Genomic DNA, 13,980 nt, shown 5'->3' with positions numbered 1-13,980 from the left:
GAAAGCGTGGAGAGGCAACAGGGACAAATGCGGGAGCTGGGAGCCTGAGAGCTTCAGACAGGGACTGAGAATTTTGCACGTGGTTCAACAGAAGCTCCAGCTCTCCTGTCTGCACACCATACTGAGCACTTGGTACCTCTGCTCTGGCAGCTATTTTACTGAAATGTACTTGTCACCCTCCCCATAGAGACCATCACGAACAAGAGTTTCTTAAGGACGGGGAGCTTGTCTTTTTATTATTTGGAAGTTGCATTTCTTATCTACTTTTTTTATCCTAGAAGAGGCATGCATATTTCTTGTTTCCTGGGCTTTTTGACTTCCCTTCCTGCCTGACGTTTCTTTTTTTTTTTTTTTTAACATCTTTATTGGAGTATAATTGCTTTACAATGGTGTGTGTTAGTTTCTGCCGTATAACAAAGTGAATCAGCTATACATATACGTATATTCCCATTTCTCTTCCCTCTTGCATCTCCCTGTTTCTTTTTTTTTTTACATCTTTATTGGAATATAATTGCTTTACGTGGTGTGTTAGTTTCTGCTTTATAACGAAGTGAATCAGTTATACCTATACATGCGTTCCCATATCTCTTCCCTCCTGCATCTCCCTCCCTCCCACCCTCCCTATCCCACCCCTCCAGGCGGTCACAAAGCACCAAGCTGATCTCCCTGTGCTATGCGGCTGCTTCCCACCAGCCATCCACCCCACGCTTGGTAGTGTATATATGTCCATGCCTCTCTCATGCTTTGTCACAGCTTACCCTTCCCCCTCCCCATATTCTCAAATCCATTCTCTAGTAGGTCTCTGTCTTTATTCCTGTCTTACCCCTAGGTTCTTCATGACATTTTTTTTTCTTAAATTCCATATATATGTGTTAGCATACAGTATTTGTCTTTCTCTTTCTGACTTACTTCACTCTGTATGACAGACTCTAGGTCTATCCACCTCATTGCAAATAGTTCAACTTCATTTCCCTTTATGGCCGAGTAATAAGTCCATTGTATATATGTGCCACATCTTCTTTATCCACAATGGAACAGGATAGAAAGCCCAGAGATAAACCCACACACATATGGTCACCTTATCTTTGATAAACGAGGCAGGAATGTACAGTGGAGAAAGGACAGCCTCTTCAATAAGTGGTGCCGGGAAAACTGGACAGGTACATGTAAAAGTGTGAGATTAGATCACTCCCTAACACCATACACAAAAATAAGCTCAAAATGGATTAAAGACCTAAATGTAAGGCCAGAAACTATCAAACTCTTAGAGGAAAACATAGGCAGAACACTCTATGACATAAATCACAGCAAGATCCTTTTTGACCCACCTCCTAGAGTAATGGAAATAAAACCAAAAATAAACAAATGGGACCTAATGAAACTTCAAAGCTTTTGCACAGCAAAGGAAACCATAAACAAGACCAAAAGACAACCCTCAGAATGGGAGAAAATATTTTCAAATGAAGCAACTGACAAAGGATTAATCTCCAAAATTTATAAGCAGCTCATGCAGCTCAATAACAAAAAAACAAACAACCCAATCCAAAAATGGGCAGAAGACCTAAACAGACATTTCTCCAAAGAAGATATACAGACTGCCAACAAACACATGAAAGAATGCTCAACATCATTAATCATTAGAGAAATGCACATCTCCCTGTTTCTTAAGCACAAGCCTGCATCTCTTGATCAAGAGAACAACTCATTGGTTAACCTGAAGACCGTACTTCAGCTGCTTCAGGAAAGCACTGGTGAAATTATTGAGACTTTTGCATTTAAGTGAAAACCAGTAGGACTTATAAAAATGTGACTCTGGATAAAGGAAATTTGAGCTGCTACTATTCCTCCTGATGATAGTTCCAGGATGGAAGAGTAAGAAAAAAATCTTCAGGAACCAAATCATAAGGCAGATAAATTCCCAGGGGGAAAACCATTCAGAGCATGGATCTTGAAGAGCAGAGAGGCCGTGGTTTGGAGGAGACAACTTTGACAGGCTACTCCATTTCTTCCTGTTTCCTAGGTTACTCCACGTGTCACACAGCCACTTACTGTGGTTCCTTCCCTCATCCTTGATGAATCCCACCACTGAAAAATCCTGTAATCGTTACCTCTGAGAAGCTCCACTGCTCACTTTTCTATGTATTTTTTCATGTTTGTTATATGTATGCTTGCATAGACAGATATACCTGTATACACATCGCCAGGAAGAGAGCGCAGTAACTATGATCTGCTTAGATCTTAAGTGAACTAAGGTTTGGAATGTGTATCAGCCCCAGCCATCCTCCCAACTCCATCTCTGGACACTGCCCACATCAAATTGTCAGTATTTCTCCACTGTAGTCTTCTCCCCAAGATCTGGCTCAAACTTTTTCTGAAAAATCCTTCACCATTCTCAAGCGAATTCAAGCCATCGTGTTCTCCAGGTGTTTATGTGTGCATTTTTTTTTTCTCTTTTAAAGTGTTATCATATTACTCTGATGTTTAAGCATACATATATTTCACTGGACTATGAGCTTTCCCAAATCAGGGCACATATCACATAGCTTGTAATAAGCATGCGATCAATATTTGTTGAATAAATGACTAATAAAAGAATAGAATGAGTGAAGACTTGTTGAATTTAAAGGATTTAAATTTTAAAATAGAAAGACAGGATATAGTTACTCACCAAACTGAAAATCTGTGTTTCTCCAGTTCCTCCAGATAAGATGTATCCTGAGAATAATCTTCAATTTCTCCAGTTTTCCAAGCAGTTGATTTTTCCTTCACAGAATGAAATGAAATTAAATAAATGGGGAGAAAAAGTATTTTAGCAGGGAGCAGATAGAAAGTTTACCTGGCTTCAGTGACAATTTTCCCAGAATGACTTATGGAATCATTGGTCATACAGAAACATAGTTAGCCATGATTTTGCATTGAAATTATGGCTTTATATTCCAGATTCTCTTACTAAATTTTCATGTCTATATTGGCAGACTGTGACATGTTCATTTTTGTATTATCTCACATGGAACAGATTCTATAAATGTTGTTAGAATGAAAACAACATCATAACCATGGTTATGATTTTCGTATTAAATCCAGACTATTGCAAGTAAAGAAGATGCAGCTTGAACTAGCTTTTAGCAGAAAGGAATTTGGAGAAAAGTTTGACCAGCCAGGCTACTGCGAAGGCAAGGAGTCAGCTGGATTTCTGGACTAGGGGAGCAAAGGAATCAAAGGCCACCAGGATTCCTTTCCACCCTACCTCTACTTTGTTTTAGCAGGCCGCTTCATGTTAGCATTGGTTCCAAAAACTCCTGAGTTCCACAGTCTCAATAACATCAATTTAAACTCAGGACCATACAATGTCTGTGGAGCTGATTTATGAGAACTTGAGAAAATCATGTGACCCAGGATGATGGTTCCAGAAAACAGATTGCCTCATTGGAGAAACTAAACCCTATAATTCAACCAAGGATTCTGAAGAGCCCGGCTTTGGAGAGGAGTGGGGAGAGAGGGAGCATCTAACCTAGACAGACTCTTCCCTCTTCCACCAAAACAGTTAAACTTTTATCTGTTTATATATTGAAGTCTCCCATACAATTTAATTACAAAATACTGCTGACAAAAAGGCATTTGTAAACCACTAGCTACAGAAGAAGTTAGACATGACTGGCACTTATAATATAGTTGTGCTAATGTTCTTTCCTTTTCTTTAGACCCTTCTCAAGTGTTTTTGATCATAATTTATAAGAGGCTCGTTACTTCAAATTCCTTGATATCAATTCATACAAGTTTTAGCACAAGTCTGTAGCTGAAATATTTTGCAATTGCAGAATGCTTTTGGGATGCACAAGTGGTAGTAACCAGGAAAACCCTGGAGTGAAACTCAGGTGAAATAGATGCGTCATCAAATTTCTACAAGGCTCATTTCTTTTATTATAAAATTGATTGATTTGATCACCTTAAGAACAAAATTCATTTATGAGAGCCATCAACTGAAGGTACCTTTGGTTGTGGTCTTTTTTATCTTTCTCAGACTCTATAGCTCCTGTGCCAATAAAGGTACTTTTAATCAGATTATTTACTGTTGGTATTTTTAATTACTCCATTCCTAAGTTAAAGTGTGTCAAAATTCTTTAAAATATATGAGAGCTCTGAATTGTCCCAACTAAACAAACGTATTTGATTTGTACACCTTACCTGATTGCTAAAAACATGCTTTTGTAGGTATTTAACCTTTAAATTAGATGGCATTTTTATTTATGAGATGTTTAGATACTTTATTCAGTCTTACTAAATAGAAAGTTGAAACAGCTATCAAGAATTATACCAAGGATTTGGTTTACCCACCAAACCTCCTGATTTGTTAAAAAATACGTGTTCTATGATATAGAATATTAAACTGCTTTCTATTTGGTTAATCGGTTAATGTCTATCTTGATTGTTCAACTAAATTCATGGTAAAAATGGTATGTAGTATATATTTCCATGTATCTTTCACAGCTCCTAACACGGTAATAAGCACATAGTAAATACTCAAGAATTAGTTATTAGAAGTCACTTCATTAAATACTTATATTACAATGACAATGGACTACCTCAAGTTGCTAAGTCACAAAGAAAAACACCTGTTAACTCTAAAAATAACAAAAGTTTTCTGAACCTTTGGATTTCCTTTAAAGAATGTTTAACTTAACGTGCTAAAAATTCCTTCAAATGGGTGTTTTGGAAGACATAAAGTCACAGACACTTGTTCATCTCCAAAGAAATGAACCCAAAGAGGAACAAAAACCCCAAAAAAATAAGAGTTTTAAACCCAAAAAGATATAAATATATACAGCAAAATTCCCAGGTGAGTGAGTACCGGAGTGTGTGAGCCTGAATGAATGTTCACATGAATACACTCAACAATCTGATCGACCAAGGACAAATTCTTATCTTGAATCTATGCCCAACAACTAATACATTAAATAGGATATCATCAACATTTAAAGACAGAAAATAGATCCTCTGGTCCATGACAACTTTAAGTCCCTGAAGCCAAAGAACATCGTTATTAAAAAAATAATAATAATAAAGTCTTCCAACAGCATTGTCTTTAGAAAGATGACTATCTATACTTTAAAGGAGAAATTGGTGGTGCAAATTTGTTCTGGAATGGCGTGTTTCACATATCATCTGTATGGCTACTCAGAGTCTGACCGATTGCAGAAACCACCAGCAAATATGTAAATATAAATTGCTAGAATTCAGAATACGATTTTCAAGTTCACGAGCTAAAAATTTGGTCTGTGAGGATGGCCATTCAAATACAGCATCAATGAGGAAGCAATACACACGCACTCTTTCAAACACAACACAAAATGAGAGCCAAGAAGTGTTTTATAGAATTTTCAGAAACTAAAGTGTATTGTGTTGCAGTCAACAGGGCCAACAAGTGATGGTCAGAAGACTCTCATTCGAGTCTTCTCGCTGCTTTCGAAACTTAAATTATTTAAAGTCCATGAATTTGAGTTTTTTAATCTGAAAAATGGAGATAATATTTGTCTTGCATAGATCGCAGGATTTTTTATGAAGACAAAGTGATATAATAGCTATAAAATTCTTTCTGGGGATGGAAAGGATAGAACTTAACATGCTTTAGGACATTAAGGATATAAGTAGCATCTGGTACAGTGCAATATATAGCGTGGGTGATCAAGGGAACATTTAACATCCTTTATTGTGCATTTATTACAGCATTTCTAAGAAGCTGCCTAGTAGAAAATACTCTAGGAAGACTTAAGATATTAATTTATTAATATTAAGATATTAAGATAATATTAAGGTATAAGACAAGATATTAAGTCTCAAAGTTGCTCCTGCTCACCGCAAATAGAGAAAGCCCGCATGCAGCAACGAAGACCCAGTGCAGCCAAAAATAAATTGCTTTAAAAAAAAAAAAAGTTGCCCAGCTCATGAAATAAAAGACCCATTTAATTGTGTTATATGATAGAAAGCAAAGCCCAGGGTTCCTACCTTGTCGTTTAGAGGTTTTTATCCCTCAGCAATAATTCCTTCCATGGACCATTTGCTTAATGAAGAAGGGTGATGATGACGGGACCGATGAGAAGGTAAGTCTTTGTGCAGAGAAAGAGAGCTTGCAGTTCACAGGTCAGTGGCACCAGTGCAGTGGAAAAGCACTGCGGCTCTGGCACAATTAGGCTCCACTTAGCAGCAGCATTTTTTCCCCAAACTCTTTACAGGGTCTTTGTGCAGAGCTCTGGGGAGCACTGTTCATCTGCCCATCTGGCCAGATGAAGAGCAAGGGGATTGTTTCATCAAAAGAGAGAGCCTTAGAAAGAGGAAATAGTGAATAAAGAGCTGAATCCTGAGGATTATGAATGCTTTTGAACTGCCCTGGGAAGATCAGAAGTGAACAGCACCATTTTTTAAGAAGGCAGGGGAGGACAGTTTGGGGTGGACGAACGGTGCTAAGAGGCTTGTGTTAATAGGATCACAGAACTGCAAGTCATCGATAACAACAACAAACACCAGGTGCATCTGAAGTAACAAAGCAAATAAATATGACATCATGTTCAGTTCCATCAGTGTTGTTATTATCATCTAAAAAATAAAAACCCATAGCTCCAAATCAAATCCAGCCTAAATCCTGAGACCATCCAGCAAGAACACTATTTCCTCTTTCTTTAATTCATTTCTGATGTGTGTTCCAGAGAATTTTTCAGGACAGGCTTTCTATCAGCAGTATCCAGGGAGAAGCAAGGTGCTCCTTCCTGGCTTGGTAGCTCAGGATTTACCCAGAGAGACCTCTCGGGTAACTAACCCCTTGGGTTTCTGTTTCCGCCCTCTGGATGACAACTAACATCTCTCAGCACTTTGGACCACACATTTTGATTGTTTTCTGGCTCCGTGTTATTTGAAAAATGAATGCCTCACATGTGGAGTTCAATATTAACCTCAGTTTCCCCACAGCCACCCTATCAATTGCCTGGGTTAGAGTCTTTAATAGCAGCTGAAGATTCAAATTAATTCCTATTACTATGAGAAGATGAGGGGAAAAAAAGAACACACTTAAATTGGCATAGAGGGTCTCAGATTTAGATTTAGTAGATGGTATAACCTCCCTTGTACTCAGTCACTTGCAACTTGGGTGTATTTCTGGCTCTGTCTTCCCACAGCACTGATGTTACAAAGACGTATTACCAGCAGGCACAAAGCTGCTTCCTAAAGCAGTTCAGAGTTAAGACACCTTCTCAAAGTGCCTGACCCCCAGGGAAGAGCTTACTCCTCCAAACAATCGACTAGCAATTTGGGGAGTATAACATTAAAAATAAAATGAAAAAGAGAACTCCTGAATTGAACGGTAAACTCAGAAAACATAGGGAAGAATTTTAGGTTTTCTGAGTGATTGCATTCTTTCTCATCTTACTTAATTCAGTCTTTCTTCTAATCTCAAAATTTATGATCAACAAATGACATGAAAATTTTACAAAAATATTTAAAATGCTAATATTAGGTCCACAATATCCTAGAAATCTCATAGATGTATCCTTCCTTTAGCCTCCAAAAAAATATACATAAAAGTGCCTAATACATAACATGTATAAAGGATGTAAGTTTTTTCCCTTTGTAGCAAATTGTCCTTGGTTTCCATAGCCTATTCTTTAAATTAAGGTTATAAGACCCAAGAAGTAGAAAACATACACCTGGCTGAAAGGACAAAGAAATAAACAACTTTTTGAAGTATTATTTCATGATGGATACAAATATGGATTCTAGAAACAGACTGGTTCAAAGCCCAGCTATACACTTGTCAACAATGTTTTTTTTTTGGCTAAGTTGCTCCATCTCTCATGCCTTATTTTTCTCACCTGCTAAATATAGAAAATATGTCAATAGCAGTATCTATCCCATTAGTTTGTTGTGAGAATAAGACAGTCATTTGATGTGAAGGACCTGAGAACATTTTCTGGCCTCTAGTAATTTCCTAGCACTCAGTGAATGTTATCTTTCACTGTTACAAATTTCACTGAACTTTTGATTTCTAAACTTTCTTCTTCTGCAATACAAAAACAACTGTAATTGTAAACGCTGTTAAGTAGTCATCTAGACATTAAAAACCCATTTATTTGGGGTGGTGCAGTGGTTGAGAGTCTGCCTGCTAATGCAGGGGACACGGGTTCGAGCCCTGGTCTGGGAGGATCCCACATGCCGCGGAGCAACTAGGCCCATGAGCCACAACTACTGAGCCTGTGCATCTGGAGCCTGTGCTCTGCAACGAGAGGCCGCGATAGTGAGAGGCCCGCGCCCCGCAATGAAGAGTGGCCCCCGCTTGCCACAACTAGAGAAAGCCCTTGCACAGAAATGAAGACCCAACACAGCAAAAATAAATAAAATTAATTAATAAACTCCTACCCCCAACATCTTCCTAAAAAAAAAAGTGTACTTTAAAAAAAAAAAACATTTATTTGATTAGATGGTTGTCCACTGTTTAGAGGTGGAAACAAGGTTTACTTTAAAATCAGTCTTTAGAGAATGGCATGAAAGTTGGCTCTATAGACCTGTATTAATTTAGTCAGCATACTGGAGTATAAAGATAATAATTCAGATAATTTGTATGAGAAAGGGCAGGGTTGGAGAGAAATCCTTTTACTTTGATTTTCTAGCCAGGCTAAATTTTCTGAATACTTAAAACTTGAAGTCATTCGGTCTATATAGATAAAGATTTTGGAAATGGTTAAATATCAAAAAACGGGATCCAGTAACACCAGTAAAATTAATTTAACCAACGTTTGGAAACCCAGGCTATGTAATTTATATAAATTCATCAGGATAGTTTCTGGATCGATTTCATGGCAGCCATGATCATGCCAAATAAATACAGTACAATCAGCACATTTTCTAATCACCCTGCCCAAGATGGAAAGAGTCTTGTAGACTGGTTAATTTAACTAAAGTCTTCAACTGCTTAAAGAAGTCTGATTCGGATGTAATAAAAAATTATTAGCATTACTGATTTCACAAACGTCAGCTGCTTTACTATGCCCTGCACTTCAAAACCTGCTTTGATGACCAAATTACTTTCTACCTGGAAATATATTTTAAGAAATCATAGTTAATAATCAGGACTGTCATTTTCATGGTCAAAACCAACTTCTATAGCCTTCATCTTACCTTATTGTGTAATTCATGGTCTTCTTTTGAGAGATTGAGATCACGGTCCATAGGGCAGGGACCAATTTTATTAGAAATGCTTCCTAGGGTTAAAAACAAAAGGTGGAAAAAAATATTATAGATTTGTACTTCAGAGGATATGTAAGCTTACACTGCTGAAATCTAAGAGTTTATATAAAGCCTGACAAATGGGGGTAAAAGAAGGAATTCTCTGGAGGCTCTAAGTTGTTCTATGCTCCCAGTTTTAATTCAGTCAATGCATGAACTTCAAGTAGAACTTTACCATTGGCCACACCACGGGGATGTAATTTACAAGCAGCAGCTGTGTCTGATCTGCTTTCCGGGTAGGATTCTTTATCCTCAGCTATGTTTCTGTGATCAAGTTTTCAAAGAAATTTCTCTGTGCCTCACACCAGTATTCCATTATAAAACCTTGAGACTAGACAGTTCTGTTATCTGTGCATACCCAACACGTCTCACCTGAGCTACCTTTATCATCTTTTGCAAGACTTGTTTTATATCAGGGTTTCTCAACTTCAGCATAAGCGACATTTTAGATTGGTTAACTCTTTGTTTGGGGGCTGTCCAGTGTTTTGTAGGATGTTTAGCAGCATCTCTGGCCTCTACCTACTAGATGCCAAAGGCATCCTTTACCTCCCCAGCCCTCCCCTAGTTGGAGACAATTAAAAATGTCTCCAGACATTGCCAAATGTCCTTTGGGGAGCAAAACATCCCCAATTGAGAACTACTGCTCTAGATCAAACATTCCTTGCAGATAATGTGTTTTGCTCATCTTTCTCCTATTATGTCCAGCACAGTGCCTGAAATGGAATGCCTCCTCAACAAATGTTTCTTAAATTATAAACAAAGAAAGATAGTACATAAGCAGGTATATCTTTACCTTTACGACTGTCAATCCATTGGCTTGACCTCTCACTTCAATGAGCCCGTGTGCTAAGGCCTATCCCCAGCATCTTGTGACAAATACCCTGGCCCAGAAGCTGCTAGAGATTGGAGTACCTTAACAGAGCCACAGCTCTTACCAAGAGGTTGACCCAAAATCTTTTTTTAAAAAGTACACATGCATCATATACCATGAGCAGTCACAGCCTTGCTGCCTGTCCTCTTCTCTCCCTCGGGATTAAAGGCTGCCATCCTCAGCCCTTTGGAATTGCCTTTGTGTATGCTTTTAAATGAGCTTTCCAGCGTGTAAAATGTTGAGGACATGGTCTCCCTGTCTGCATGCTTTGGAAAACTTTTCCTCCCTAAAGATGACCCAGCCAGCCTCATGAACATTCTCTAAGTTTTTTATAGTGCTGGTCGCTGAAGAAAAATTCTTTTACCTTTGCTTCATCTGAAAATGTCTTTATATCAACCTCAATTCATGAAGGATTTTTTGCTGGATACAGATTTCTGAATTGACATTTTTTAGCATTTTACATATGTCATTACATTGACTTCGGGTCTCCATTGTTTCAGATGATAATGTCCATCATTTCTCAGAGCACTGTTCCCCTTTTTGTAATGTGGGTTTTTTTCCTTCTGTCTACTTTCAAGATTTTTGCTTTAACTTTGTTTAACTGTGTTCAGCAGTTTCATTATGATATTTTTAAATGTAGCTTCCCTTGTATTTATTCTTTTGGGGTTCACTGAGAGTATTCAATCTATGAGTCAATATATTCCATCAAATTTGGGGGATTTCCAATCATCACTTTTTTAATACATATTTTCTTCCATTTTATGACCCTCTTTTCTTACCTAAGATTCCCATTGTATGTATGTAAAACTATGTGATATAGCCCCATGGGTCTCTGAGTCTCTCTTCGCTTTTCTCCCAGCTTTTTCTTTTCTGTATTTCAAATTCGTTAATTTCTTTTAATTCTTGGATTCTTCAGTTCTGAAACTTCCATTTGGTTACAATTTTATAGTGTCCATATCTCTGCTGAGATGACCTGACTATTCATTCATTAAAACCATACTATCCTTTAATCATTTGAAAGTGCTTTTTAAAAAATTATGAACATGTTTATAATGGATGTTTTAATGGTTTTTCCTGCTAAATTTAATATCTGAATCATCTTACAGTTATTTTTATTCACTATTTTCCCTAAGGTTTATATTCTCCTGTTTCTTTGCATGTCTAATAATTATAGATTATATAATGGACACTGTAGAACTGTAGGAGACTCTGGATTCTGTTATCTTCCTTGGAAAGATGTTCATATTTTTTTCCTAGTACACAGTTCAATTACTGGCTAATTTAATTAAACTTGCGTAGGCTTAAATTTACATTTTTTCTTTCTTTCTTTTTTTTTTTTTTTTTTTTTTGCTGCGTTGGGTCTTCGTTGTTGTGTGCAGGCTTTCTCCAGTTGCGTTGAGCGGGGGCTGCTCGTCGTTGAGGTGCTCAGGCTTCTCATTGCAGTGGCTTCTCTTGTTGTGGAGCATGGGCTCTAGGCATGTGGGCTTCAGTAGTTGGGGCACGCGGGCTCTAGGGTGTGTGGGCTTCCGTAGTTGTGGCGCATAGACGCTAGAGCACAGGCTTGGTAGTTGTGGTTCACAGGCTTCAGTTGTTGTGGCTCGTGGGCTCTAGAGTGCAGGCTCAGTAGTCGTGGTGCACAGGCTTAGTTGCTCCGCGGCATGTGGGATCCTCCCGGACCAGGGCTCGAACCTGCGTCCCCTGTATTGGCAGGCAGATTCTTAACCACTGCACCACCAGGGAAGTCCCTAAATTTACATTTTGTTTTAGCATTTCTGTGAAAAACTAAGTTTCCAAGCCACTCTAACTTACCAGAACTCAACTTCAGGTCTCTAACTCTTCTACCATTACTGTCAGAGCTTTGTTTTAGGCTTAAAATAAGCCTCTCTAGAGCATGGTCTTTATTCCTAATATGCAGACTTTTGGCATCTCAGTTTGCTGTCAAATTGAAAATGAGGTATTCACATGACTCTCCTGACTTGAATGCTACCTCTGTTCCAACTCTAGTTAGCGCTGTTCTTCTCTCAGGTCCATAGTCGTCACTTAGCAAACCTCCGTTGTTCTCCCTGTGGTCATGTACAGCATTACCCTCAGCTAAGGACGCATGGCTGGGGCGTGGTCCCTGTCCTGATTTCTGGGCTCCTCTCTGCACAGCTCCCTGCTCTTTCTCACTCTGCAGATTCTAGCTACTTTGTCTCAGCTTAATGGGACTTTCTCTGCTTGGATTTTGCTTCACTGCTTTAGAGTCAGAATTTTTGCCAGGTAGACAGCCAGGGTTTTCCTCAAAAGTTTCTCTTCTCTCTGGGATCAGCAAGTCTTGTGCTTTCTGATGGCCAATGCTCCATGACAATGAAAACATTAACATGCTTCATATGTCCTCTCCAGTTTAATGGCTGATTGTAAAAGAAGAGCTAGTCTGGTACCAGCTACTCTGCCATAGCTAAAACTGGAAGTTGCAGTGTTGTTTATTTTTTAATTAAAAGTAGGAATGGATACATAAATTGGTCACAGGCTAACTAGCACCCACGTTTATGTGTTAGTAATACAAATATAGGTTAATTACTTTGAAAGTCCACTTTATTTTATGGAACCACTACTCAATTTAATTATCAGATCATCTTATATTGAGAACAAGATGAAATATTTACAAATAACAGTAACCTGCTGATGCCTTTGGAATGTGTCATCTGGGATCACCCAGAAAAAATAAATGGAACAGTCATATTTTTAATAATACATGAGGTGCACAAGGAAAACACTTGTCAAAACTGTATGATGTTTCAGTACCCTATCTATATATAAATGCACATGTTTATAAAAGTGTGTTTTCCCTGTGTTGGGCTAATCTTTTTTACTTGGCATATTTTTAATGGTTTTTTCCAAATGACCTTTGTAAAATTAATCAAGGATCTGACACTGTTCTTTGGAGAAATGCAAAGAAAGAATACTGCTTACAGTAACTTTTGCACGAAAAACAGCCAGAAAATGACAAAACAGAGAAAACATTAATACTGAAAAAAACTAAAGCCTGAAAGTGGAACTAACTGAAAAATGTTGCCTTTTTGTTAGTAATATTTTCGTGGGTCTCTGAAATTTTATTTTCCCTTTATTTTCTAAACCACTGTCTTTGTTCTTAGAGATCAGATGGATTTCTCAAAACAATCTAAGTAAAATACACCGCAGTTTTTCAAGAGCTCTAATAGTGAAGAGCATCTCAAATTAAAGATGAGTAAAATGTACAGAAAATATGTGTAAAAAATACAAATACAGAAAACCTAGAAAAATGTCTGTAATTAGACAGGATGGAAATCTAAAAAGAAATTAAATGCAGTTGTAATACATTTCCTATTCTTTTCTTTGAGAAAATTACTACTGAAGTGAGGAATTTCTTCCTCCTGTAATTTAAATGTTAAACTGCCAGATGTGTGTCTCATGCTTGAAGAGTCGAAGCTTTGCATTATTTAGCATATTAAGAATCACAGAATTTTAAAAAGGGCTCCTTTATTGCCTGGAGGTTCTAATTAAGTAAACCTTAGCCTGGTACATTTAAAACTTGCAATACAAGAGATTTTGCTCTCTTTTTTTTCCCATAGTCAAATCACATCTATATAATAAACATGGAAAATCTGAGATGATATAATTTTTCTTTTGCTTGAAGAATTAAAGCTATCTATTATTTTAAGAAGTTTTTAATAGAGGCCAGCAATCTAGAAGACAACTCAGGATTCAAAATACTTTTTAATCATTGCAAGTTGCTTTCCTTATTTATACCAAATAATGTGTGTTTCATAAAGGCAGTTCTATACTATCAATCTTACTCTCTCTTCCTTATTTTCCCTGTC

General features: G+C 37.6%; 1 protein-coding gene across 1 annotated transcript in view; it reads right to left on the bottom strand.

Moving 5' to 3' along the window:
- The window catches only part of LOC101272296 (uncharacterized), a gene marked incomplete at its 5' end in the record, with an annotated part of 197,820 nt that overhangs the window by 72,602 nt on the left and 111,238 nt on the right, over window positions 1-13,980 (bottom strand). Inside the window, 3 exon segments of the mRNA XM_049716165.1 lie at window positions 2,669-2,766; window positions 9,002-9,076; window positions 9,163-9,245. Coding sequence (XP_049572122.1) covers window positions 2,669-2,766; window positions 9,002-9,076; window positions 9,163-9,245 — 256 coding nt within the window.

The sequence above is a fragment of the Orcinus orca genome, chromosome 10 (assembly GCF_937001465.1).
Source record: "Orcinus orca chromosome 10, mOrcOrc1.1, whole genome shotgun sequence".
Taxonomy (NCBI): domain Eukaryota; kingdom Metazoa; phylum Chordata; class Mammalia; order Artiodactyla; family Delphinidae; genus Orcinus; species Orcinus orca.
The sequence above is the reverse complement of the archived record's forward strand: the minus strand, read 5'-3'. Positions and strand labels throughout refer to the sequence as shown.